Genomic DNA, 27,730 nt, shown 5'->3' on the forward strand with positions numbered 1-27,730 from the left:
GGGTGTTCCACAAGGCGGGCGCCACTACTGAGAAGGCCCTCTGTTTGGTTCCCTGTAACTTGGCTTCTCGCAGTGAGGGAACCGCCAGAAGGCCCTCAGAGCTGGACCTCAGTGTCCAAGTAGAATGATGGGGGTGGAGATGCTCCTTCAGGTATACTGGACAAAGGCCATTTAGGGCTTTAAAGGTCAGCACCAACACTTTGAATTTCAGTGCTTGGAAACGTACTGGGAGCTAATGTAGGTCTTTCAAGACAGTGTTATGTGGTCTCTGTGGCCACTCCCAGTCACCAGTCTAGCTGCTGCATTCTGGATTAGTTGTAGTTTCTGAGTCACCTTCAAAGGTAGCCCCACATAGAGCGCATTGCAGTAGTCCAAGCGGGAGATAACTAGAGCATGCACCACTATGGTGAGACGGTCTGTGGGCAAGTAGGGTCTCAGCCTGCGTACCAGATGGAGCTGGTAGACAGCTGCCCTGGACACAGAATTGACCTGCGCCTCCATGGACAGCTGTGAGTCCAAAATGACTCCCAGGCTGCGCAGCTGCTTCAGGGGAAGAGTTACCCCATTCAGGACCAGGGAGTCCTCCACACCTGCCTGCCTCCTGTCCCAAAACAGTACTTGTGTCTTGTCAGGATTCAACCTCAATCTGTTAGCCACCATCCATCCTCCAAGGCAGGAGTGAGGAACTTCAGAACCAGGAGCCAAATAACTGAACTTCAGGACTCTTCCCCCTCATTGGCCCTGTTCTTTGCCTGGTGTCAGGGACTGGCTGACTGAAGGAATGGTGGGAGGCACCAGCCGGGAAACCCCCAGGGGAAACCCCTGAGGAGGAAGGCTCAGAACCCGGGGATTGGTGGTGGGGTGCCAGGGAGAGGCCAGAGGGAAAAGATTGGGAAGAGGTACTGGATACTGAAGGAGCAACAGGGGTATGTGAGCAGGAAGAGCTGGTGACAGGGGGCAGTCCAGATTCTGAGGCTGAAGCCGAGGAAGGGGGTCAAGAGGCTGTAGAAGAATCCAGGGTGTCTCCCTCTCCTTCTGAGACAAGCTCCCCTAGGCCCTGGTCTCCAAGAACATGCAGAATAATGAGGAGAGCAGAGCAGAGCAGAGCAGAGCAGAGCAGAGGCCAGAAGTGTGCAGACACAGTTCAACACTGCTTGGGAAACATCCAGGAGGGGACGAGCCTTAGAAAGGGTAGAAGGCCCCTTTGTCTGAAGAGGCACTTCTACACGTTCCGGTGGTCCTATGGGGTCACCACTTTGGACTCAAAACAGACATCATGCACACAGCCTTTGGGCTGGTCCATGTGAGTAAAGGGAGGTGAGTCAAAACCTACCCAATATTCATCACCATAATAGAATTATGCAAGAGAAAGCAGGACTTATTTATTTTTTTAAGAAAGTACCAGTTTATTTTATCAAATCAGTGACAGTGAAAACAAAAGCAAATATACAAGAAATCTCATTTGAGCAATCAGGAGGCAGACATGTTTTCCAAGCAATCGTTATAAAAATGTGTTAAGTATATAATCCTCCCCACTCAGCCCCCTACCCCAAACTAAACAATTCCAGAAGCCAAGTTTGAAAAGACTTGTGCTTGTGCCAAAGAAAAATCCATTGCACACTTAAAACTTTACCCATATGTTCATCAGAGCAGTCTAACATACACATGATAAAAAAATCATCGCATGAATTCACTGCCAAAAGTGTTTTGTTTTTGTTTTTAAGGGAAGAGCAAGCCGTACATTGTTCTGGTAACGTCTTATCAGAGAACCTTGCACAGGCCCCTTCTGTTCCCGCAAGGACCACAAAGTTAAGTGTTAAGACTATGTCACGTTTTTAAAAGCTACAGCTCAAAGAATGCAAGTAGTTCAAGATTATGCCAGGATCTGTGTGGTTAGGAGATGGCCTTGCGCTGCATAGTACCAGATTTCCTGCAAATTACACCCCCCCCCCCCACTGCACGGCGACCTTCCTTTGCTCTCAGAGGCGACAAGACTGTGCAGATGCAATCTGATCACATCGGAATCAAGCTGGGCCCTGGAAAGCAACTTCCGAAGAGACTCGCTTCCTAGGAAACCCAGCTTACACCAGATACACTGCAAGTCACTGCACAGAAGCCGTAGTCCATGCAATGCAGCTTAAAAGTCCTTGAGATACCACTATCTACATCCCCAACCCAAAGATCTAGGATCTAAGCCTAGCTCCGCTGCAGCAGTTGCACACTTTCCTCCAAACGAGGGGTGAGGAATCTCAAGCCAGGATGCCAAACGCAAACCTCTAGGAGGCTACCTGCCTCGCAAGACTCTCCCCAAGCAACACACCTCTTCATATCCCCTTTTTGCCTGGCTAGGTGGTGTCCTTCAGTTCTGAGAGTGCCTTTGGTTGCCCGGATGGAGCAGAGAGAAATTAGCAAAGGCAACATTTACATTCACTGCTCTACCCACGTTTGCTCCTGCTCCCTACTAGCATGTGGTGGTCCTAGAAGTTTGCGCAGCTGGAAAGGTGGTCCATAGCCCAAAGCAAAAAAGAAACCACTTCCCCATCCCCACTTCCATTCAGAACTCTGAAAGCCAATAGCCTCAATTAAGAGCCCAAAAGAAAAACAAACACGTATTTGGAACCTCTTGGCACTTGCCTGAAGGGGGAATAGCAACTTTGCACAGAGACACCACTCTCTGTACCAAACAGCTTCTGAAGTCTGTCTTCTGTCACCCCGTGGCATTAAAACGGGATAAGCAAACGGGAGCATGTGGCCGAATCATACCCCCCGCAGTGAAATTCCATGCTGCCCGTGCAGTGAAGCTGGGTGTAAAAGCTAGACTCCAACCCACACAGCTGAATTGTTCAGCTGCCATTGATTAGCAACACCATATGTGAAGTAATGACTCCATCGAGAAGAGGAAGACATTTAGGGGAACTCTGCAAGGAAGAGAGCAACCCAGCACCCCTTGCAGGAAGGCTGTACAAAACCTCAAGTGTGCATTTTACTGGAATATATATATTATAGAGCTCCACAGCACTGATAATATATTACAAGGCTAAAAACACAAACCTCCAATTATATTTTAGTCATGTTCAAAGAAATCTGATTTTTGCAGACAGACATTAATTCTAGCAGAACTTATTGCCTTCGGGTATAGTACACAGAATCAAGCTTAAATAGTTTTCACAATCATTAGGAGTTTCATTATATTAGTGTTTTACGTATAAAAAGAAGAGTTACCAAAAACAGAGCAGCCATCTTAGAAAGTATAAATAGCTCTATATAAAAACAACAACCCAGAAACTTATTTGCTTTTACTCCAGAAAATATATTTATAATTATATATAAATATTCTCTTCTCAACTGCCTAGAATAGCCTATGATATGAGCTTAGAGAGCTTTAACATACTGTAGCTGCTGCATCGGTTCTGGCAATGAGCGATATAAAATGCCATTCATCTGGAGAGATGTCCAGCAAAGGGGGGAAAGGGACTTTAAAAAAACAAAACAGAACTCATGAAAATTACAAAATATATATACTTTTTAAAATTTCGGAATACTTTCTACAAACTTGTATAGGCAGGGAATTTTTCTTAGCGTCTTTTATTTAAGGAAACCCTCTTCTAAAAATAAAAAAAGGTATTTCTTCAACTCAGCTCCATTTAAAAAGTGGGAGACATCCCCCCTGACACACACACACACACACACACACACTGTTCTGCTTTTATAGGCCACCCAGCCCTCTCTCCACCAAGGAAGAAATCATCTCTTCACACAGCCGCATCCAAAATAGTACTGAGATACTCAAGTCTGCAGAGAGCAGATTTGCTCTCTCCCAAGGCTAACGTGCACTGTAGCGCAGGAGATTTCATAAATAAGTTCTTTATACAAAAAAAGAAAAAGCCTTGTAGAGCTGGCCCCGCTACAGGTCAACCTTCTTACAGGTCGAAATGAACTTACACCTTTTCTGCAGACAAGACAAGTTGGAGCACTACGACCAAATGCGAACAGTTTCACATACGAAACCCCTTCACCCAACCGAAACAGAGCATTTGGCAAAATTTGCTTTGCATTTCAGGACACACGCACACTCGCACACCCCACAAGGGGTTTTTTCTCCCTAGGACGCTGCCTTTTTCTTTTTTTTACTTTGCGTCCTTGTTGGCTAGCGGGATGGGAAGGGTCACAAAGTTTTTATATATATATAAAAAAATCACTTTGACGTTAGATCCAAGAGAGCATTTGTCTCAGAGCTTCTTGTCCGCAGTCCAAATGCTTTTTTTTTTTTAACAAAGTCTGTTTCTGACTCCCAAATAGGTTTGTGTCGCTGGCAAGCCTTAGGCATAGAATTCGTTTGTGGGTGCTTTCTTGTAGATCGGCTTCTTGCCCAGGTCGTAACTGCCCTCGTCCTTTTTCTTCATGCGATAGATCAGGAGGAGGATTGGGAAGACAGCAAACAGCAGTAACCCGACTGCCCCACCTGCAATAAGAGCTGGAAGTAGGGGGGAGAGGGAGAAAGGAAATAGCAGCATATAGTAAATACTGTGGAAACAGAAGAGATTTGCACCTACTTCCAACACGTCATGCAATGCAGCTTCCGTCTCAGGCTTCCGCTACACAGTAAGTACTGGAAGCTGTTTTGCACCCAACTTTAGTTGCAACTGATACTAGGTATTTTTTTATTATTATTACAATTAAATCATCCAACTGCTGCCCTAAAGAACTCAAGGTAGAGCACAATGTTTTCCCCCTTCCCACCTATCCTTGCAACAGCCTGTGCTACGAGGGTCAAGGTATTGCCAGCTGTGACTTTGAAAGTCATTCTAGTGCTCCAGGATGTATGTGTAAGAGACATCTCATCTACTGGAATCACAACTGCTGCATACGTCAGCTCCATGCACGGGTCAGAATGTCTGCACAGGTTCAGCATCATAATAATAAATAATAATTATTATTATTTATTATTTATACCCCGCCCATCTGGCTGGGTTTCCCCAGCCACTCTGGGCGGCTCCCAACAGAATATTAAAAACACGATAAAACATCAAACATGTTTTATAATGCATGCATGAACAGCAGCCCTACTAAAATTCAGGGCACAGTTGATGCTCTCAGAAGCTATGCAGATGTTCCAACCGATGGAAGGAAGCCAGGTGCATGGAAGGAGCATGGCCCTATCTTTGTACTTATCATCTCACTAGAGATCAAATATGTTCCATGGGGCTCCAATCTCTAAACACAACTTCTTGCACCTACTCATATGGAGTTGGGGAGAGGGGCTGCTTAAACCTGCTGAATGTTTAGGCTGAATGTACCGTATTTTTCGCTCTATAAGACGCACCAGACCACAAGACACACCTAGTTTTTGGAGGAGGAAAACAAGAAAAAAATATATCTGAATCTCAGAAGCCAGAACAGCAAGAGGGATCGCTACGCAGTGAAAGCAGCAATCCCTCTTGCTGTTCTGGCTTCTGGGATAGCTGCGCAGCCTGCATCCGCTCCATAAGACGCACACACATTTCCCCTTACTTTTTAGGAAGGAAAAAGTGAGTCTTAAAGAGCAAAAAATACGGTAAGTTTAAGTTACGGAAATGCTTCTTATTTTGGGTAGCGATGTGAGTAGACGACCGCGAGTTTCTCAGAACTGTGGCTGCCCATCTACAGGCCTTCTCATGTTTATAGAAGCTTGGCCATGTTGTTTAAACAACAGTTAAAAATACGTCCTCTCCCCACCGCTCCTGTACATTTTCGTTTTCCTCTTATTTGTGCAATGCACATCCGTATTGTTAGTTCTTTGTATTCCTGATAAAAAGCTTCTCTTCAGCAAATGAAGCATCTTCCCATTTTAAGGAGTGGCAAACTTAATTCTCCCATCAAAAAGAAGATGGTTACCTGCCAGAACTTCTGTCCTCTCAAAGATGCTGCCATTGGCTGTGCTGGCCATCGAGATCTTGTTGGATGGCTCATCGCCTTCTTCAGAGGGCGCAGGTTTCCTGAGAACAGAATCATTTTCTATTTCTATCACAGCAGGCTCGCTATCCTTTGTCTCTCCTTTGGAATAAGGGATGAAGTTGTCCATGGGCTCCTGAATGAAGTGAAAAGATGAGTCATGCCTTTGTACCTACACAGCTGAGAGCAATGCTTCACAGAACGGGAAAGAAAGAAGGGTGAACGGTTGAACCCGTCTGGGCGCCAGCGTCTCCCCTTAAGTGTTCCAAGAGAACAGTAATAACCAAGGGTCAGCACATCTAGAGACAATATGGCAGGAGTGGCCAACAGCTGTAGATGCTGCTCCAGAACAGATTTATGTTGTTTATATAGCAAAGACACCCTGGTATTCTGGAAACAGATAGCACTGTCAAGTGTTACTACACTCTACAAACAGACTTGTCAATGGACAAATTTTACGATGATTTGGAATTCATTTTTATAAATACTGTATTAGGTTAAAGGTCTGGTTAAACTACAGTAACTTTTGTTTTTTGTAACGTATACAATTCCTTTTTGTTTTTTTCTACTTTGTTTTCTGCATGGGTACTATTCCTTTTTCCTTTTTCTTATCCTACACTGTGCATTTGTAATTATGTACTTTTTATTTTCAAAAAAAGAAAATAAAAAAGTGCTACTACACTGTACTGTTTGCTACCTCGGTATGTGCCACTTCCGATCGCCATTTACCTTGCGCAGCACACCTTTTTTAAAAAATGAAATGCCCAGGGGTCTTTAACATGCACCATTTGCCTATGCCAAAGCCATGCAGATCTACACAATAAGTAAACCTACCCAGCAGTAACCCATTCCCTCATCCCCTCAGTACAAGGATTGCTACTTGTTCAATGGGACTCCCCCCCCCCTTCCTTCTTCTCCCGCCACATGTGCACCACACCTACCCCAAATCTGCTCCAAAGGCTTGTGGGGGAAACCCCGGGACAGATTTAGAGAGCACACAGTGGGAGGAAAGTCCCATTTGACAGGCATAAATCCTTGCGCTGACAGGAGGTTCGGTCAGCAGTGCGGCAAATACAAGCCGCTGTCGCTTTGCCTTTCCAGTTTTCAATGTTCCTGCAGGGGTTCAGTAACACAGCTGGGTGGCCTGTTCTCAGAAGCCATGTAAAAGCAAGTCCTAGGTGGCACATCAACTGAATGACTTCTTCGCCAAGTGAAGAGTATTTGCAAATACCTACCATAGGTCTTTCAGAGGCTGGAACTAAGGCATCCTCTGTATCATCTGCATAATGAGGGAAAAAATGTATTAATTACTGTGATTTATACTGCCGTTCCTTCAGAAGACTTTGATAAACTTGCATCAGACAGCTTATCGCCTCATCGTGCACTCTCCTCTTTCACATCTCCACCCAACCCCCGACTTCCCTGACCTAGTGGGGTTTTGCTTCAGGCAGCCGTTTGCAAGGACTGCCACTGCAAGTCCACACACAGCGTGCTGTTTGACTTGTTTTCAAGAGAGGAGCTGCCCTTCTTTCAAACACCCATTCCTTGAGGAGAACTGGCTCATGTAAAGTCCCAGATCTGCCCCAACTTGTTGCGTGCTAGTTTCGGAGCTTGTTTTTCCTCCGCGTTGAGAACGCAGCGTGCAACAAGTTGTCGGAGCAAGGCTGTGCTGGGAGTTTGGGGAAAGCAAAGGGGACAAAATGCGAGGCTGTTGTGCCATCAAAAGGCTGAAGTAATGAGAGGGGAGGGAGAAAGAAGAGCCGTTTCCGAAGAAAGGAAGAGGAAAGCTTCTTCCTAAATACAGCCTTAATGGGGGTTGTCTAACAGAACCACAACAATGGGGGAAATTTCCCTGGCCAGTGACCAGCTGCTGCAGGTCAGTGAGGATATTTGAATTTCTTAGCTAGTTGTTCCATAGAATCATAGAACTGTAGAGTTGGAAGGGACCCTGAGGATCATCTAGTCCAACCCCCTGCAATGCAGGAATATGCAGCTGGTCCATACAAGGATCAAACCTGCAACCTTGGCGTTATCAGCACCATGGTCTAACCAACTGAGCTATCCATACAAGTGCAGGCTGCATCCCCACACTGTTGGAACGGTGGTTGTGTGACAGAAGAGCATTTGTTTCCCTTTCAAGTTAGGCATGTGAACTAGAAGGTATAAGCAGGCATTCAGATTGCAATAAATGGCGAAGCAGGTTGAGCATCTCCCATCCACACACACCTGGCAAAGGGTGGTTGTGCACTCGCAAAGCCTCAAATTAGGGAGTACAATGCTTTCACCCCAAGTTTAGCCAGATGATATTCAGCAAAGTAAATAGGAGCACAATGCAAACAACCTGTGTTCATCTCAGATTTATAACCTGCGGCTTACTACAAGCCTAGGCAAGAAGAGCACAGATTTTACACATGCAAAAGGCTGTTTGGCTTGGAGCTAGAGGCAGTTTAGAGTGAAGTATATATACCTTCTTCATCTCCTGAACCTGAGTAGTCATAGCCATCTTCATCAATTACAAAGTCAGGCCTTGAGTCCTCATCATCTGGCAAATCTCCAGATGGAAATTCATATAGCTGTGGGTCCATAGTCTCGGTTTCTCTCACCTAAGAAGGGGAAACAAGATTTATAAGGAATGGTTAATAATAATAATAATAATAATAATAATAATTATACCCTGCACATCTGGCTGGGTTTCCCCAGCCACTCTGGGCAGCTTACAGCATATATAAAAACATGGTAAAATACCAAGCATTAAAAATTTCCCAATACAGGGCTGCCTTCAGATATCTTCTAAAAGTTGCATAGATCTTTATCTCCTTGACATCTGAAGGTTTGATATTAGTTGTCGGGGGGGGGGGGATACTAGAAGTTAACAGACTGGGTAATTAGACACAATAATTTAATAAAATCTGAAAATTGGATGAAAACAAATAAAAGAAAAGGGAGTTAGAATTAATTATTCTAAGAATTCTATTTTAAGTGTTATGAACTAGCATAAATGAGTGAGGAATTAAGAAATAACTGGAGTGTTTATGCTGTATTAGTAGGATTTAGAAATAAGTAGTTTATTTAGAGAATGTAAGGCAAAGCATTGTATTCTTAAGCAGAAATTAGATGAAACTTTAGAATTGTATTTTTGCGCTCTCTCTCTCTCTTTCTGTGTGTGTGTGTATTTATATATAATTTATAGGAAGAGTCTTGATGGACCAGATGCCAAACTGGTTGTTCCAGAGATAGGCAGAATTCAAAGATGTCTTGATAGCTTGATTCAAAGATGGCTTGTAGCTTGATCAACCAACTTAGAAGAACATGTTTAAAAGCCACAGGTGTTTACGGGCTACACAGCTGGCTCCTGCAGGACAGGGGTGTTTCTGCATCAAGTTGCAAGATGTACCATTGAAAAGGAGCAACACCAGTCACCATACCAGAGCCCTAACTCGAGCTGGCAAGGTGACACATAACAGTAGATCGCCCAAGTGCCAGGGAGTACTGCAAACCCATTGATAATTAAGAGGGTTGCCAGGCCATTACCAGAACTAGTGCCAGGAGAAGATGTGGTCCATTTCATTTGCTGCCTTGTTCTTCTCTACCTGCGGAGTTTCATCCACTCTACTCTGAAACTTCCTATGCATCAAAGTAAAACCTCTGCTTGCTACAGCAGGGAAGGGTGAAGAGAGCAGGCAACTTCTCTGGCTGCCAGCTTTAAAGGCACCACGACAACCTGGCAGTAGCAACCCTATTTAAAGTTCTTGCAACCATCTTGCCCTATGCCGCCAGTGGGCAGAGGGAATGTCTGGCCTGTCTTCCCCCACAGTGCTGGTGCCTGGAGCCAGCCGTATGTGAAACGGCACTGTTTGCTTCCCCAAGGCCTCCGAATTCAATTAACACAATTATACAAAGGTTGGAACTGACAGATTTGTTTGCTTCCCCCATCTGAAAATTCTGCTGACAAGAGGATCAAAGGGTGGTTTTTCTTTTTTCTTTTCGTAATAAATACTAACTCACTTGAATTAAGTGCTCCATCAAGAACATACAATTTAAAAAGCAAACTCAGCAGCTGCCCTTTGAAAATAAAAAAGAACTAAATGCTGGGGCCTAATGCAGCCACAGATATGGAATTAGCACAGCAACAGCAGCAATAGATAAGCTGTTGCACGGTACATAAAAGCCAAAGTGACTTTGCCAAGGTTCAGATGTCAAGCTAGGCAGTTTCATAAGAGCCTGTTTACCTTCCACTGTTCAAAGAACCTGTAGCAACCTTCAGAGTTACTCCGAGGTAAGACAGCTTCCCTTGCAGCTCAGTACACCTTGGGTATCAAAAGACCAGTATGGAAGCTTAGAAATACACACAACTCAATTCCAGAATCGTTAGGTCATTTGCCAGCTTGGGGACTGAACTATTTTTTGTTTCCGCCTGAGGGACAAATTTCCATCCGCCCGGATAGAGGTAGAATTTCTCTGTGTCAAGGTATCTGGAGTCACTGACTGAAGAGCAACTGATTATTAACTTACTATTACCAGAGGAGAAAGCTTTTACGCAGGAAAAACTGAGAACCCATACAGCCAAAGGGGCTGCAGCACTGGATGGATGACCCAACGGCACTAATAATGAATGGCATGTTGAGGGAAACAGGTCAGAAAGTCCTTTTGCAAGTCCTTTTGCCAGCTCTAGTCTGATGCAAGTTCAGGAAGAGTTATAGAGGCAGTCAATGGCAGAAGTATCCTGTGGTTGCTTCTGATCAGGACTAACCAAGAGATTCCAGATCTCTCAACCGTGCCATGCTACAGGATCTAGACACTCTGCATGCAACCCAATTGGAAAACCGAACTCTGCAAGATGGGATGCATTTTGTGTGCAGAATTTGGTCCTTGAGGCCACAGACTTCTGAGAGAAAGAGTTGGTCCACATACGGCAACCAGCTTTTGTCCTCATTGCAAGGCAGTCCAAAGCAAGCAGTTCTTAACTGCTGTGGCACACCCATATGTCAACTAAGGCTGCATTCATTGTGATGAATCACAGGTATAACTTTCCTTTGTGCCCATCTGTTGCTGACAAAAGGCTTGAAAGACTAAGCAGGCTAGACTAGAAAAATGGCTAACAGAAGTGGGCGGTGGGTGGGTGTGTTATCAGATCAGAGGATGAGCAAGACTACAGTCAGACATGCGCCATCTTTTGTGTGAGTGTGCTTTGATAAGCTATTACTTAAACTCGTTTGCAAGAAAGTGACCGAGCCGGATCCAAACACAGACTTGACCCAGATGTGTTTGCTGCTGGAGGAGCCCATGCGATTGAATGAAATACCATTGTCCTATGTCAGCCATTCCCAATCTGGTGCTCGATCCCCAGACGGGAGTTGTGCTTCAAAATGCATGCCAGGAGAGCACAAAACTTCTTTATGTGTATAATAATACATAGGAGTTTTTGAGAGTTAACAGAGACCTTTAGTGAGGCCAAAAAGGAATTGAAAGACAGCTTCTTTAGCAGTAGAGTCTATATCTACAGAGCAACAGAAACAGAATATTTGGGCACAACTTGAGGATAGAGCAGGAGACAGGATTGCTCCATCCACCATTTTGAATCTCTCCCCAAGCTGTGGCCACAGTCACAACCCCCAGAAGGACAAGCTTGTGCCGTGTCCTGAGGGAGCTACAAATCAAACCTTGAAGAGCAGCCTCCTTTCTTGCTTGCTTTTAAGCACAGCTCTTTAACCGCAGGTTAGCTTCTCAAATGTGTTTCCTGAACACCCAAGGTTTAGTTATTCTGCTTTGGTTTATACTAAGCTACTCCCGATGCAGCTGGGAATATGGGTCACTAAGAACCATAGGGTTTGTTGCTAGGCCTAAGGAACATTGGACAGCTTACTTCATATGAGCAAGTTGTAAATGGAGACTGAGGCTAAACAGACCATAGAATCAAAGAGCTGGAATGAATTCTGAACACCACCCAGTCCAAATTCCCTGCAATGCAGAACTCTCAACTAAAGCATCCATGACAGATGGCCACCCAACCTCTGCTTAAAAACCTTCAAGGAAGGAGAGTCCATCACGGAGCAATGGATCCAAACTACAAGAAAGAAGATTCCACCTAAACATTAGGAAGAACTTCCTGACAGTAAGAGCTGTTCAACAGTGGAATTTGCTGCCAAGGAGTGTGGTGGAGTCTCCTTCTTTGGAGGTCTTTAAGCAGAGGCTTGACAACCATATGTCAGGAGTGCTCTGATGGTGTTTCCTGCTTGGCAGGGGGTTGGACTCGATGGCCCTTGTGGTCTCTTCCAACTCTATGATTCTATGACCTTCCTGGACAGGCACTCCTGTTGAACAGGGTGGTAACTACATTTCTGTGCCCGGGGAAGACTTAAATCTGCAATGCCAACCACTTTCCGATATGAGCAAAAATGTACTACTCTACTTTGGTAATATGGTGCCCTGAGTGAGGACAAAATTTGGCACCCTTTCCTGAATATTTCTTATTTTCTTATTCCTGTTGGTACAGTTGCTTTTCATGGATCTTCTCAGTAACTACTGGTGTAAATATAGGTTGCTGTTGCTGTTGTTGCTGCTGCTGCTGCTGCTGTTCTCCCCTCAGCTCAGCACCCTGTGTGAGGGAACCACCCATACTGCCCTAGATCCAGCACTGATTCTATGAAGGTGCATTATGTAGTCTTGCTTGGCCCTTGCTGCCATTCTTACAAATAGGAAGCTGCACCCAGAATGAATCACTTGCCATTCACTCTGTCTACATGCAGTCCCATTTCTATGCCCCAACTGCCCGCAATTCCAACACACAAGACATTTTGATAATTGTGTTTTCTTTAAGAACTCCAAAGTCTCTAAAAACGTTACGTCTGAGCAGGGCCTGTCCACATTTGCTTTGGGCCAATTTAAATGGCAACTCTGGAGATCCTTTAGACTTCCACAGAGTTTCAGGTATCAGTTTTGGAGTTTGCAGCTAGGTTTCTTCCTTTTCTAATAAAGGGAAATTGGGTTCTTTTCTGTTTCCAAAGACCTTACTAGTCTTACCTACCTGATATTCCAGAATCAATGAATGAATACATTGCGAATCTATCATAATGATCTGGGAGCACTGAAAGGGGTGGGGGGCTAATTTCCAGGGCTTGTTTACCATGCACTGTCCCACCCTAAGAGCCCTGCTTGCCTTTAGAAAATGAAAGCAAACTGTGTGGGTGCCGATTTTGGATTTTGCTGTACCTCCATTATTTTCTGCTTTTTGAACAGAGCTGCACAGGGTCAGCCTGATGGGCAGTTCTGTTTGTTTTGCAACCAGAGGGGCACTGCAGCTCCACGAGCTTCTGGCAACGTATACAGGCTTTGCTATTAATATGCTCTCCAGCTGAATCCTTTAACTACAGAAGCCTGTCACTTCTACATTTAATCCAGTTGCAGCGTATCTTCTGAGCATTAAGCAGATTTGCCCATATCGAGTGCCAAGCGAGATTAACAAACATGGCTGGGAGGAGCACAGGGGCGGAGAAGCAGCTTTTCTAGCCTACAAATTGCTGAAAGATTTGCTTTGCAGCTGCCAGCCACAGACTGTGTGCAGGCACACATGCACACCTTGATTCTGCTACCCACAAGTGCTGCTGCAGCAAGGCAGTCAAATATTGCCACAGAAATCATATGCACCAAGACATACCCAGATATTCCGAAGGATGATTGTTAGTGCAGGGATTATTAATAAAAGCTATATTTAATGTGTATGCCCCCTGGAAAGGAGGTACTAACCACTGGCTCCTTTCTCACTTTAACACAGCAGTGTTCAAAATTAGCCAGGTGCTACACGATTTTTGCACCTGGCTTTGAACCATCTGCAACCAACTGAAGATATCTGGGCACCAGGTTGATGCCTGATATCTCCACCATCTGGGGATCAATGGATCTGGACTGTTTTCACACTTAAACCCCACCCTCCAATGCTGTAGAATTTTATCAGTTATATTTTATCTGCACAACCAGAACGAATTTCTGGAACCAAAATGCTTTTCCTGTGCAGCCAGATGTTTAACTGAGAATCAATCACAGTCAATCCATCACTTTAAAAATGATGGAGAAGAGGCGGTTAAGGGGTGATATGATAGCCATGTTCAAATATATAAAAGGATGTCACATAGAGGAGGGAGAAAGGTTGTTTTCTGCTGCTCCAGAGAAGCGGACATGGAGCAATGTATCCAAACTACAAGAAAGAAGATTCCACCTAAACATTAGGAAAAACTTCCTGACAGTAAGAGCTGTTCGACCGTGGAATTTGCTGCCAAGGAGTGTGGTGGAGTCTCCTTCTTTGGAGGTCTTTAAGCAGAGGCTTGACAACCATATGTCAGGAGTGCTCTGATGGTGTTTCCTGCTTGGCAGGGGGTTGGACTCGATGGCCCCTGTGGTCTCTTCCAACTCTATGATTATATGATTCTAAGACTTTAGAGCCATCTTGCCCAAAAATGGCAACTAGACATTCCATTTTGGCAACTGCAACCTTGGTTTAAGGAGCCACTGGGCACCTAGCTTATACATCTGAGTTTCTGTTTCACGATTTCAGCTCAACCACCACTTCTTGCTTTTCTGACAACTACCCAAACTGCTGCTAGCACATCAAAGACCATTAGCTGCCTTATTAGGGGAATCCTGCTTGTGACTCTAGCAGCTTTCAGAACGACTCACTTCTATAGATCCAAGCCCCAGAATCCAGATTCCCCTCCAGGCTCTGCTGAAAGACAGCAGACTCCAATTTGCAAAATCTCAAAGAGACAGAGCCCTGCCATGCACTGCTTTTAACGGGGAAGGCAATTAAATCTTCCATAGCCAGCCTTAGCTAGTACTTCCCAGCAATGTGTACATAAGCAGGTGGGGTAAACCGTCAGAGCTATTGGGCTGGCAGCACCAAGTACAAGGACCTGGACCAACAAACTCAAGGAAGAAGGTGGCAGTTTGCCGCTAACCATTTGCAAATGGAAAGCAACTCAGTTCGAGGGGTGGGGGAGAGATGCGTTCCCATGCTGTGAATTCCTGGTATTCAGACTTCTCAGAAGCCAACCCCCCAAAATATGGCTGATGCACACACTGAATGCCTGCATCTGCCCAACTTCAAGGCAACGCGTTTAGGGTGCAGCTTTTACAAAAGTGTGGGAAAAGAAGCGGAGGCAGAATTACCAGTCAGGTTTCGTTTATGGCACCGCTTTATTTGGTTAGCCGAAGATGTTAAAAGCTTCACTGGGTGCAGAAGACACACACACAAGTGACAGGCTACGTATGTGTGGACAGATGGATTAGAAGGAGTATTCCCAAGCCTGTGAAACATCGGCTGTAGTGGCTCTACGACTCTTGCCAGTCTTGATTATAAAGCATGCTTGTTCTTGGCTTCTCAGTCAGATAGGAGTGGTACCTTTGCGATCTAAGACAACACCCCTGGCCCCTCCCAGACTGTTAAGACGCTCTACGTGTGCCCTTCCTTTCGCAGTATGCCTTTAAGTGTTTGCTTAAATGTGCAAATTGTTCTATGAGTTGTACTGTACTAGGCCAGCTTGTGCTGCCTGAATCTAATTTGCTCAGTGTGCAGGGAGGGAGAGATGGGGTGAACAGGAGTTGCGCAGAAACTAGCACTTCACAGGATAGTTTTTTTCTCTTGCCCACAATTAATGATTGACCGGTATTTCCCCCACCCAGGCCATTATTACTTCCTCTCCATCTCTGCCTCCATCATCAGGGCTATCAAGTTTTTGATCTGACCACCCTTTCCCCAGTGTTGCACTCCCCAGGCTATTCTGCATATCCATTCAGGCCTGGATCCAGAGATTCCTGGGAGCAAATACTCCTGCTGACAAGATGGAGAAAGCAGAAACAAGATTTCCACTGATTCACCTCTCCTCTGTAGTGCGCAGGGGTTTGCTCTGGGAACCATGTGGGTGGTGGTGCAAGAGTTAAGTTTCACAGCTAGTACACAGATGCAAAGGACTGAATTACATGTCACCAATGCTCTTGCAGGACTTGAGGATAAGCTAAGCTACAGGTATTGTCACCAATACAAGCACCAAGTTCATTTGTTTCATCTTAGCTCTGAAGACCAAGACCTATTATGTTTCTCTGTATTACACTAATTATTCTGCCTTTATTAAGCTGGATTTCCGTAACAGGTAATTTATTGGATTCATCTTGAATCATACCTCTGAAGGGGATTTGTCACACAGGAACCGGCTTTCAAGCTAAGTTCTGGGGAACACCTCCGGGTTCCTCAAGAGCTTATCAAAGACTCTTCAAAGGCAAGTTCAACAATAGCTTCCCTGCAAAACAGATTGCTACCCCACCTTGATCTTACTCTGCAACGTGCAGCTGCATGGGAATGTTCTAGACTGCACCACCAATTTACATATGAGGCAATGGCAAGGCCAGGTGAATAGGTGCACACACCTGTGAGTGGGCAGGTGCACAGAATATTCATGAAGGGCACCGCAGAGCAGGACAGTGTTGGTCAAGCAAGTCAACATCAAATGGGTGCCCTAAAACAAACAAGTTTAGGAAGTTTTCCCTGTTCAATATAGTTGTCTTCCCAGTCATTTCTACGTGTCTCCCTAAAAAATGGCTAGGGGGAGATTTTTTTAAAAAAAATCCTATTCTGCAAAAAGTTAAGAGATCCCGGTGTACTTTTTTAAATTTACATTCAAAATCTGCTCCTCTTTGAGTCATTTTTTCATTAAGAGTTTGTGTCCTTGCTAAATTTGGAGAAAGTTCAACTCTTTCCCAGCCCTCATCTGAATTAGCCCACGTTCCCTCCACCGCCCCCCCAGCTGCATTTTCCTTTTCCAAACCATAGTTTGCCAATTCAGTTCAGATGTAGAACTATGGGTTGACTAAACCAGGAGCTAACTGAAGCAAAGCACACTAGGGAAGAGCATATGCATCCGTCTTGTTCCTGCAAAACTGAGCCAACTCAGTGTCTTAGCAGCAAAAGAAAATGGACTTGAATCAATGTTTAGAGGACTGCTGCTTCCATAATGAAAGTTGAAGCTATTTACATTCTGAAGGGATGTTCCAGCCATTTTAGTTCACCTCCTTGGGCCAATTTCTTCTGCTTGCAAGTCATGTGCAAGCTTTAGCCAACAGCATTGCCCTACAGGACTTCAAATCATATTAGCCCATATAGGTCAGCTTTACAAGTGCACTAAGCTCACTAGATTTACCTAACGTGACTCAAGTAAACAGAATATGATGTTTGGACAGAGCCATATTGACAATAGCTGCAAAGGCAACCCTTAAAAAGCCCCAAATTGGCACGTCCCCATCATTTCTCCCCCACCTGCGCTGGGCTCACGTAACAGCTTGGCAGCTTATGTGGTCCCTCAGCCAAGGTAAACTTTTATGCTTCTCAGGTTATTGGATTCTAAGGCCTATGCCTTAGAAAAGTGTTGCTTAAGACTTTCAGAGCATTTAGGAAACTTGCTATCAGCAGTCTGTTCTGACTCACCAAACTTCCTTCAAAATGCCTTTGCTGAGGTGAAGGGTGAGGTCACATCTGACAAGGCCAACCAGGCCGGGAAAGCAGAAGTACCACTTGGTTCCATCTTGTGACTCGTTAGTTCCAAGGAAGGGAATCCTCCCGTCAGCAGACTCTCTGGTGAAATTACAGTCGTGCATATTTCAACTGGTCTTACGTATCCTAAGAAGGCCTTACTGTGCAGAAAGCCCCAAAAGCCACACCAGCACAAAGGTTACATGGCATTTTGAGACACTGGCTTTCATGTAGTGCTGGATTACCAGGTAGGAAGAGGAGGCACCAGCCTATGGGGACCCAGCAACCACGGATCAAAATAATATTGATTTGATGTTGAAAGTAAGCTACAATCAAGCTTTCTTAGTTCAATGTGAGGTAGGGTCCCGGGATTTTGACTGCCTAGGGGCCTCCACAGGGTTTAATCCAGCACTGCTTTCATGAGTCAAGACCATGTAGATAACCTTTTTTGGTTTTCACACCTGCACTCACTCTGCACCATGTTCCAAGCACTCTGTTTGGGACAAGAGAAACAGTATGGGGTAAGGATTTACCCCACCTACCCAGCTTGTGCAAATACAACTCTCTTTGTGCACACACTTGTGTTCACGACTGACTGCTTGCAAGTTGCAGATTCCAAGAAAACAACACAGGAAGGGAGGTGAAAATGTTCCGCTTTTCTCAGCGGATCCAAGGTATTTGTTAGGTGACCCGAGTGCAATAAATTGTCTGTGTCTGTGGAAGAACCACCACATCTAAATTACAAAAGATTAGGAAAATGAGATGGTCTGCTTAGTGCATCATCCTATTTGCCACAGTTGCCAGCCAGAGGTCCACAAGGGCAAGAGACCTCTCCCATGGTTGTTGTGCAACTGGTACTCAGGGACATGTTATCCTATCCTGGAAGCTGGATACAGCCATCTTGACGAGCAACCATGGCTGATTCATAGCTCCTTGCAACCTTTTGAGTTCTCCCCTACGCAAAGATGCTCCATGCTCTACCATTTTAACTACCATCCTCAACTGGTTTCCAAGATCCTATTAGCTTTCCATTGCTAAGGTACGTTTAATTGTTCGTCTATCTGGCACCCCCACACTTAAGTCCCAATGAGCAAGGTACCGGGAAATTTTTTTTACAGGTAGCAACAGTTTGTCTATGTTTGTTTGCACAGCTGTTTCTTGCAGGGGTTTCTGCTTTACATAATCTAATCTAATCAGGGGGCCTAGAGATCAGCACAACCTTCCTCTTCTACATCTGATTAATACCCGTGACTTTTCCAGACAATGATGCTTTCCAGAATCACAGGAAATAAGCAATGTTTACAGTCCAAAGCATCAGGTACTTTCCACTATTATAACAGCATACCAAGCACTGCACTGAACCAATCTTTGCATTGCCATAGCTGAAGGAAAATGGGCAGCACAAAGAAAGGAGTCAGTGGAACTAAGGAATTCTTCCATTAAATGAAGCCCACCTACATGAATCCCTATCAAGTCTGAGGAATGCCAAACAGTGTGAGGATTAATCAAAAGTGGGCAGTACAGAACAAGGGAAAAGAGTGGTCAAAATACTTTTTTAGATGCCCTTGTTTTGATTTTTTTATAAAATGAAATCATTTGTCGAGTTACAATGGCAACGCCACTTTTGCCGCATATTCGCTCCTAGTGCTGTTTTGCTGGATGCCAAGTCTTATCTTTATTTAGCCGAAATCTAAGCATGTGCAGATCAATACATCAACCCTTTTGGCATTCTGTAAAATTTCTAGGGTTTTTATGTTCAGAAAGGGAATCTTGATAACTTATTGACTCTGCCAGTCCATCAGCTGGGTGGAAGAGGCCAACCAACAGAAGAAGCTCTCCACAATGACTCAAGACATTACCATATCCCTTCGCTGTTAAGAGCCAGCATGTCTCTTAATACCAGTTGCTGGTAAATTTAAGGAGGTGTCTGCTACTGAGCCCATGTCTTTGCTTGGAGTCTGTTGGCCACTGTGGAAAATAGGATGCTAGGCAAGATAAGGCCTTTGACTTAGTCCAGCAGAACCCTTCCTATGTTCATAGGAGCAGCCAAACCTGTGTAGTCAAAATTAGAGGCATTCATAACATAATACAGCAGATTGCAGAGTGCTGCTTAAGGAGTGAGAGAAGAGTATCCGCCTTAGCTTGGAATTTTTGGACAAGAGAGTTCTGGTCTTTGCCAGTTCTCCCCCTTTTTACATATGCAGCTTCTGCGATCACTTGCCAGAACTGCAACACATCAATGGAAGCTGATTCAGTGTCACTTTTATATGAAAAGAACACTCATTCACATGCTCAGTTGTAGCTACTGAATCAGGGAGTTTTCCAAATAACGTGCAGTTCTCAGAAATCTGAGTCAAGCACAAGACCTGCTACCACTACTAATGAATGGGTGGGGGTGCTGACAGTTAGCAATTCACAGCTTCAGAAAGGCCATCCACAAAATGCACACACTGGCATATGTGTAATTCTGTGTCCACAGATCTTTCCATGGCAGAAGGCCAAGCAAATACACAATTCCTTCTACTGGATTCAACAGGTCCACACCTTTGGTCCTACATACATGTCAAATGTTTGCTGTCCTAAATGCCAACTGCTTATTGTAAATATGTGTGAGCCTTCAAGAGCTTATACACAGGTTCTGCCAAGTTCAGTTAATATGAATTATTTCGTGCACTCACAGACTGCATTCCTACACACACTTAGGTGAAGAGTAAGCCCTATTCAGCTTAATGGGACTTATCAGTGTAGACGTGCAAAGGACTGTGCTGCAAATCTCTAAATTTTTCATTACCAAGATGCAGTAGTGGTGTTTTTGTTTAACTTTATTTCCAATGAAGCCTTTATGTTTTCCATAATAAAGTTAGTCCCTACCAGCTATTCTGTTTCTCCCCATCCTTAACCATCACATGTCAATGTAGCTGGGGAAGAAAGAAATAGGAAAACAAGAGAGAAATAAGAAGGGAAATAAGAAAAAAAAAACCTGTTGTTGTCTTTTGTCTATGCTTCCTGCACTGCAGACAGCTATTATTTTTCTCAGGTAGTCAGAAATACCTTGGGAGCAGAAGAGCAGACCCTAGTCCTTAAAAAAAAAGCCAATAAAGATGATGTATTACTCCAAAACATTTATTCTAGTGCAAGAAGCACTAGGGTCAGAGACAAACTGAAAAAGTCACTTGCATGAAGGTGAACAGATTCTGCCATCTCCTTCTGCCTTACAGACAAAGCTCTGCTGAACTGGTCACAGGAATGTACCTCTGTTTTAATTTAAACTGATTTGAGTCTGGTAAAAACAAAAAATACACTTAAAGGGCTTGCAACATGAAAAATGTGTTATTTCAACATGGCCAAAGGTCGTATAATTAAGTTATCCGCTGTGTATCAATGCATTCAAGTTGTTGCTTACACGTTAAAAGACACAGGAACAACTATTGCCTCTTCTTAGGGAATTGTTTTCCAGTGTCCCTGCTCTGTTCTGAGGAGCTGAGCTTATCAGCTTCGCCACAACAAACCCATTTGAATCCAAATATTTTCAAGCTTCTTTTCTCAGGGCTTGCATTACTCCACGTCTAAGCAATCAGCCCAAATGCCATCAATAACAGCTGCCAGAAGGTCAGGATCACTCAGGACAGTTTAACTTCTCTGGTTTACAATAGTGTCTGATACAAGAGGAAAACGAGTTGTACATTTAACGTGCACTTAAAGACTCTTTAGCAGTCCTCCACAAGACCCTCTCACCCCAATCAATTCCTGTTATTGGCATAACAAGTAGCCTTCTTTGTTTCTCTGTATCACACACAGATGGGAGGTCAGCCCGTTCCCAAACGTGTTGCAATGCCTTCTCTTTCCCCTACTCCCCCCCAAATTCCTATGTGACGTAAGCACAATGCTTGGAGGTTGTCCCTCCCTTCTCCCCAGTAAGTTTCCATTAACTCATCTTCAGTCTCATGTAGGAACTTGCCAACAGCACCAATGAACCACAATCGTGTGTCATACACTTTCCCACATCTTGGCAGCTTTCCCAACCCAGTTTGACATACTGGGCAGAGACAGCGCTCTCCAGCTGAACAAGGGTTTTTCTAATCAGTTCCAAAGCACCACAGCTGCCATGTCAACCACTATTAAGATTTATGGAACCAGAGATGTATTTTCAAGCACCATGAACATCTTGGCTGAAAAAAGTGGTGACAATCATGCCAGCCCAGGTTGTTAAGTGATGGCAGCAGAACTGGATAGCAAGTGTCTTATTTTCTGGTACCAAAATCTGATAAATTACACATATGTGGAGGGACCTCTTGGCTTGACAATGCAACTACCTAGCTCTTGGTGTTCTCACTGTTAGGCTAGTATAAGGCGCAGGTTTGCCCAACTCAGCCTTTCTTAAGCAGGGGGGATGCGACAATTCAATGCAAAACTAAGCAGAACAACATTTTGCAATGGATTATAATGGCCACGACTCTGAACTGCTTTCACGTAACGTGAATCTAGGCCTGAAAGTACTAGAGCATTAAAGGAAATCAGCAAGCCATAAATGTTACCACTCCTAGCTATGAAAGGTGGGTGGTGTAGCAGTCAAGTAGTACCCAAGAATTTGAAACAAAGCTGGTACCAACCCATGCAGCTATTTCTCTAGACCTCTATGATGTTTGTCACAACTGCACATCCCACCCAGAACCAAACGTTAATTATGAGACACTGGCGGTGGAAAGAGGCCTAGAAAGGATATCTGATGGGGCTACCACCAGCCCAGCAGAAGTAAGTCAACACAGTGTGAGAAAGTGGCTGAAATCCTACAGCATCACATGACTTTGGTGTACCTGCTATTAGATGCCATGAGACGAGTAACAGGATCCCATTGGAAATCTCGAGAGCCAGTGCCGAAAGAGATGTGGCATAACAATAAAGAGAATATAGCTCTCTCGGAAACCTCTAACTTATCTCCGTCAGGCAATTCAAGGAGAGACTGAACTCAATTTGTTTGATAAAGGATGGTATCTTTTAGAATACTGTAACTGAATGAAACTTTATTATAATACAATGCCTGGACAATTTTTCATTGTCTGTAGTCGAATTTTTTTTCCTTTCATTATTGTTACTGTAATGGAGGAGGGAAGGGCGGAGGGAAGAATGGTATCCATTTTTTAAGTTTATTAATGGCAGGTTTAGACAAGCTGTAGCAACCCTGTCTTCATCACATGGTTATTTGAAAATATAGGGACATTGTTTGGGGTTTTAGACATATAGTGGACCTAGCATTTTTTGTAATTATGTTGCACTCCATAATACCCAAATTGCACTTATTTTTTGTTACTGTAGAAGACATTAATAAATATTTTTTTAAAGAGATCAACAGTGTTAATCACACTGTGGGCAAAGCTTGCATCACAAATAGAAAGTAATCTATCTACTGCCTGCAGTCCCAAATACATTGGTCAAGAAGCCCACCCCCTTTTTGCTACTTAGGGCAGATCCAAACAGTGGCATTTAAAGCACATTTCCTCCCCCCAAAAAAAAAATATTCCTGGGAATGGTAGTTTGTGTAGGGTGATGGGAATTGTATCTCTGTGACAGGGAAACTACAATTCTTAGGAATCTTGGGGGAAGGAATGTGCTTTAAATGTGTGTTGGATGTGCTTTAAGTGCATGGGTCTTAGTAACAGGGTCTTGATTTGCCAGTTCACAATGCTTTGAACCTCCTTCCTCCTAAACATAGTGGAGAGAGAAACAGACTAGTGAGGATGTTCTCTCTAAAACAGGCATGTGGAACTTGTAGTCCTTCAAGATGCTGCTAGACTTGAATGCCATCTGCTTCAGTCAGCAGAGTCAATGATTATGGATAATGGGATCTGGAGTCCAACAACATTCCCCATCTCTCATGTAGAACATGTTCAGATAACTTGCAACCATGGTTATAACTAGCAGTCTTTGATGAGCTCAAGAGCTACTCAACTTACACTTTTAATTACTTGTGACCAAAGTGAACTGCACTTCATCTGTACATGCCTAGCAGCTGTTAATTTTTCATAGTAATCTTGATTTACAGTGTTTTAATTCAGGACACCCCCCCCCCTCCACCACCAAGTGTGGAAGAGGCAGTCCTAACGTTGGAAGATTCTGGAAAACAGAAATCAGAACTGTACTTCTTACCATGTTTCCAGTTCCTTTGCATTTTCTGCTATTTGATAACCCTGCAACCATGAGGACTAGAAACTCCTAATAAGTGAAAAGCTGGGATTGTCCAAATTCTAAATGGCTCCCACTGGCCACACAAGAGCTGCGTGTGCCGCTTGACCATATACTGCCTATATGGGGAAATGTTGTATTAGCATCTAACTTGCCTTTGTGATGAAGCAAGAACATTTGGAATAGCTGTTAAGGCCCATTCTTATTTTGCCTTTGCAGAACAGGTAGTTATATCACATCAGGCAAATGAGGGCACACCTGAACTCTGCCCGAGCCTGTCCAAATCATATGGTACAAACAAAAAAATAAAGTTACATATTCAGGTTAACAATGCTGATTTGATTGAGAGAGACAGAAGAAAAAACTGAGCAGGAATAGAAAGAACAAGCCTGAGGGGTTCACGGCAGCAGGACGGGACAAACCAGTTTTTTCATTAATAATGCTGCACTACTTTACAAAATGTGAAGCGGAGCCAATCAGATACTTAAGTTTTTGGAAATTCTACTACTGTTTTAACACTGCAGAGGAAAGCCAATTTCACTGGCTCCTTTACTCTTGTAACACCAGGGACCTGGTTGATTCTCCATGACAAAGATTCATGTATGCATTGGATGAGCAGCTTCAGGAAATATTTTTTTAGATTTACACCCTTCCTTTTTATTGCAATACTTGGCGGGTAATGAATTTACTGGACAACTTTTTGAAGTGTTATATGCCAATCAACAAAGTAGTAAATTACAACATTTTAAAAAGGAGACAACTGCCACAAGTGAATACGTGGATTAGTCTACTGAAAACTCCACATAATCTTCCTGTCACTAAATGGGGCCATTGCAAAAAGAAAAGGTGGGGGAGTACATTCCTGTGTATTTGGACCCACCATCTACTTCAGGCCAGGTAGTTAACAGGACTGCAAGTAAAAAGGAGAAGATGGCTAGATATTTTGATAACACTCAAGCCGCATGTCAACAGCATCTCTGACTGATAAGGGAGCTGAAGGAATGTTTAAAGATAGTGGCAAGTCTCTGAACAAAAGCTGCTGATAGATCCTAGAGCCTGGATTCAAAATTACCTGAGATTCCCTCAGACCTACTGAAGGGGGGAGGGAACACACCCAAAAATCCAGATCCCCTGGAAGAAGTTTCCCAAGACGGTTTCTTTACTGGTGCATGAAAGGAATCTCCACGACAAACGAATAAACAATTTACGACATCGCAGTAACAAAATGAGTTCATATCACATCGATATATGAAGAAGTTATGTTTTCCACAAACTAAATGTAGCACATTAAGAGCAATTAGGCAAAGTAGCAAACACATGCTGTAGTACTTCCAGGCAACTCGTACGTAATTATTTCTGTTGCCTATGTCCAATGACAGCAAAATGATGTAGGCTGAACCTGATCTACAAGAAGGTCAAGGAACACCCCTGCCATTTGCAGAAAAAGGCTCATGTGATAATAACACACAGACATCACCATGAAGGTACCAGACCCAGCTCTAAGGGGAGGGAATTCCACAAGTTGTGCTTTTGGTCCAAACAAAAAAGAAAGGCTTGGATTGGTAAGGAGACAGCACAGGTAAATGTTAAATAAACCACAGAGGGAAAGATTAAAACAAATCTATCCTTATCAAAAAGGGAGTTACTATGGAACTCGTTCCCACAGGAGTCAATGGTGACTGCGGACTTGGATGTATTTAAAAGAGGATTAGACCATGGTTAGGCAAACTAAGGCCCAGGGGCCGGATCCGGACCAATCGCCTTCTAAATCCGGCCCACGTGTAGAATGTGTGTTCCATTTAAAATGCATCTCAGGGTTATTTGTTGGGCATAGGAATTTGTTCTTTTCCCCCCTCCAAAAAAAATATAGTCCAGCCTCCCACAAGGTCTGAGGGACAGTGGACCGGCCCCATGCTGAAAAAGTTTGCTGACCCCTGGATTAGACAAATTCATGAAGAGCAAGGCCGTCAATGGCTACTAGCCATGGTGGTTATGCTTTGCCTCCAGTCAGAAGCAGGAATGCTACTGAACATCATTTGCTGGAAACCGCAGGAGGGGAGAGTAGCATCTGTTTGGCCCCGTGAAAACAGGATGCTGGCCTAGAGGGGCCACTGGCCTGATCCAGCAGGCTGTTCTTATTGAGGGATTAAATAAATAAATCTTATTTTATGCACGCTACCACTCCCAACTTCAGAAAGAGGTAGCAAAGTCTCTTTTTTAGAGCTGCTAAAATACTGTCACATCCTTCCTAGGAGCAGTCTGCCGGGAGTCATAACACAGTTGGAATTATTCTTTTATTCCACTCCATGCACTCAAGAACCTTCTCCCACCCCTTCAGATGCAAAATTTCTCCTGCCAAGCCTATACAACACCATTAAGTTAACTGAAACAAGGCTCTCACCACCCCACAACGGTTTTGCATAGTCTTAGCAAACATATTCTAGCCAGTGTGTATTCGGCATGGTCAAAGGTCAAGAGGCAAGGGTGTTTACCTGAGATATAACTACCTGTAAAGGTGTATTATGGTTGGCGGGAGAGGAGGGAGAGGAGGAACAAAAGGGAAAACACACACACACAAAAAAAACCCAACCCAAGGTCTCCTATTGTCAGAGAACAACCGAGAGGGAAAATTATCAAATCCAGACCTACAAGAAAACTCCCGATTTGTACCATGACAGAGCCCTGGGGATTTCACTTAATGGGTTCTGCATGATGTTAGGGAATTGCAACAGAGCCAGGCTTTCGGTCAGCGGTTACTCATTCCACAGCTATGAGCGAGAGGAAGTGCTAAATAAGGCAGCGGGGCACGTTATTTGCCAAAATGTGCTGGTATTTGGAGACTTGAGATGAGAGGGTAGGAGAAAGGGAGGGAGGGAGGCGAGGAAGCCGCAAGGCAAGTCAAGAGGATGACGAAAGCCAGCGGGCGAGCGGGCGCAAGGGGAGCAAAGTGGGGAATAGAATAAGGGTCGCCTATCCCACCCACCCCTATCAGCCTCACTGGAATAAGAGAGGGGGAAAGTGTTAAGCAGCCGCCAGGCGTTTGAAGTGGGGGGGGGGGGATACTCCACTGTTAACTAGGGGAGGGGGTCAAGTAGCGGTGGAAGAGGAAAACGACAAGCGAAAACGGACTGGGAGAGGGAGAAGGAATGTGCATGCTCCTCGCTTCACGGGGGGGGGGGGTCTCATTCCCAGCTCCCATCCATAGCTCCAGGGATTTGGAGAGGGGCGTGCATGTGGGAAAACAAGGGGGGAACCCAACCCCATCCCACTTTCCCAAAAAGAGCCAGCAGAATTTCGTCCCAACGTTACAGAGGACAAGCAGGCAAGCAGGCGACCTCCGTTGCCCCCCCCCCACCCCGTTACGGCGCCCGCAGCAGCAGCACCAGGAAAGATTAAGGAGAAGTAAGCGCTCGTTCCAAAGTCCCGTTCCCAAAGCAATGGGGGAGGGAGAGGGAATGGGGCGGTTTGCAGACTCTCCCTCTTCGCCCCTCGTGCAAAAGTTCACAAGTTAGCGTGTGCGACGGAGGGGGGGGCCGCGGCAGAATCAACACATTCCAATTATTCCCCGCTACCGATTCCCCCCCCCCCCGCCCCACGCTTCGGAAAATACCAAGCCTTGCCTGCCTCCTTACAATCGCGCGCGCCCGCTACCAAATCAATGCCGGCGACTCCCCAGCGTCCGCCACCCCTTCTTCCCGGGACGCCCCGAAGCGACTCACCGACTCGGCGGCGGCGGCGCCCAGCAGCAAGAGTAGCAGGAGAACGGGGGCGCACAGGCCGGCGGGGCGACTGGGCTTCATGGCGTCGTGGGGTCCGCGAAGGAAGGCGCAAGAGCAAAGGCTGGTCCGGTGGCGGCGGCGGCAGCGGCGCGGTAACCAAGTGTCCCGTCCTTCCCCGCCCCGCCGCCGCTCAGCTTTCTTATACGCGGCCTGGCCCGGCCCTCGGGAGGAGGAGTCGCCGAAGCTGCGGCCTCCGCTTGCGAGGAGGCGGCGGCGGTGACGACGAGGGGAACTCCCCCCGGCTTGAACTCGGGCTTCTCCTAGCGCTTTCGCACTCAGCACCTCGGGGTCCCCCTCTTTAACCTTTCGCTTGCTTTAGGTTGAGAGC

The 27,730-nt window shown here is 44.9% G+C and overlaps 1 protein-coding gene across 1 annotated transcript; it reads right to left on the minus strand.

Moving 5' to 3' along the window:
• Positions 1-1,381: 1,381 nt before the first annotated feature.
• Positions 1,382-27,730, minus strand: SDC4 (syndecan 4). Its single transcript, XM_083447138.1, has 6 exons — positions 27,343-27,730; positions 8,399-8,534; positions 7,167-7,210; positions 5,875-6,067; positions 2,661-4,474; positions 1,382-2,493 (listed from the first exon to the last, which is right to left on the minus strand). The coding sequence occupies exons 1-5, from the start codon at positions 27,421-27,423 to the stop codon at positions 4,320-4,322; spliced, it is 609 nt and encodes a 202-aa protein (XP_083303264.1). The 5' UTR covers positions 27,424-27,730; the 3' UTR covers positions 1,382-2,493; positions 2,661-4,319.

This window comes from Podarcis tiliguerta (assembly GCF_965153285.1).
Source record: "Podarcis tiliguerta genome assembly, chromosome: 6".
Lineage (NCBI taxonomy): Eukaryota > Metazoa > Chordata > Lepidosauria > Squamata > Lacertidae > Podarcis > Podarcis tiliguerta.

Excerpts from the sequence above, each read along its gene's own strand:
- SDC4 (XM_083447138.1), bottom strand. The coding sequence starts at position 27,423 with ATGAAGCCCAGTCGCCCCGCCGGCCTGTGCGCCCCCGTTCTCCTGCTA. Across the intron at positions 8,535-27,342 it reads GCGCCGCCGCCGCCGAGTCG|GTGAGAGAAACCGAGACTAT; the intron begins GTGAGTCGCTTC and ends TCCCCTTCTTAG. Across the intron at positions 6,068-7,166 it reads CAGCCTCTGAAAGACCTATG|GAGCCCATGGACAACTTCAT; the intron begins GTAGGTATTTGC and ends CACTTCATTCAG.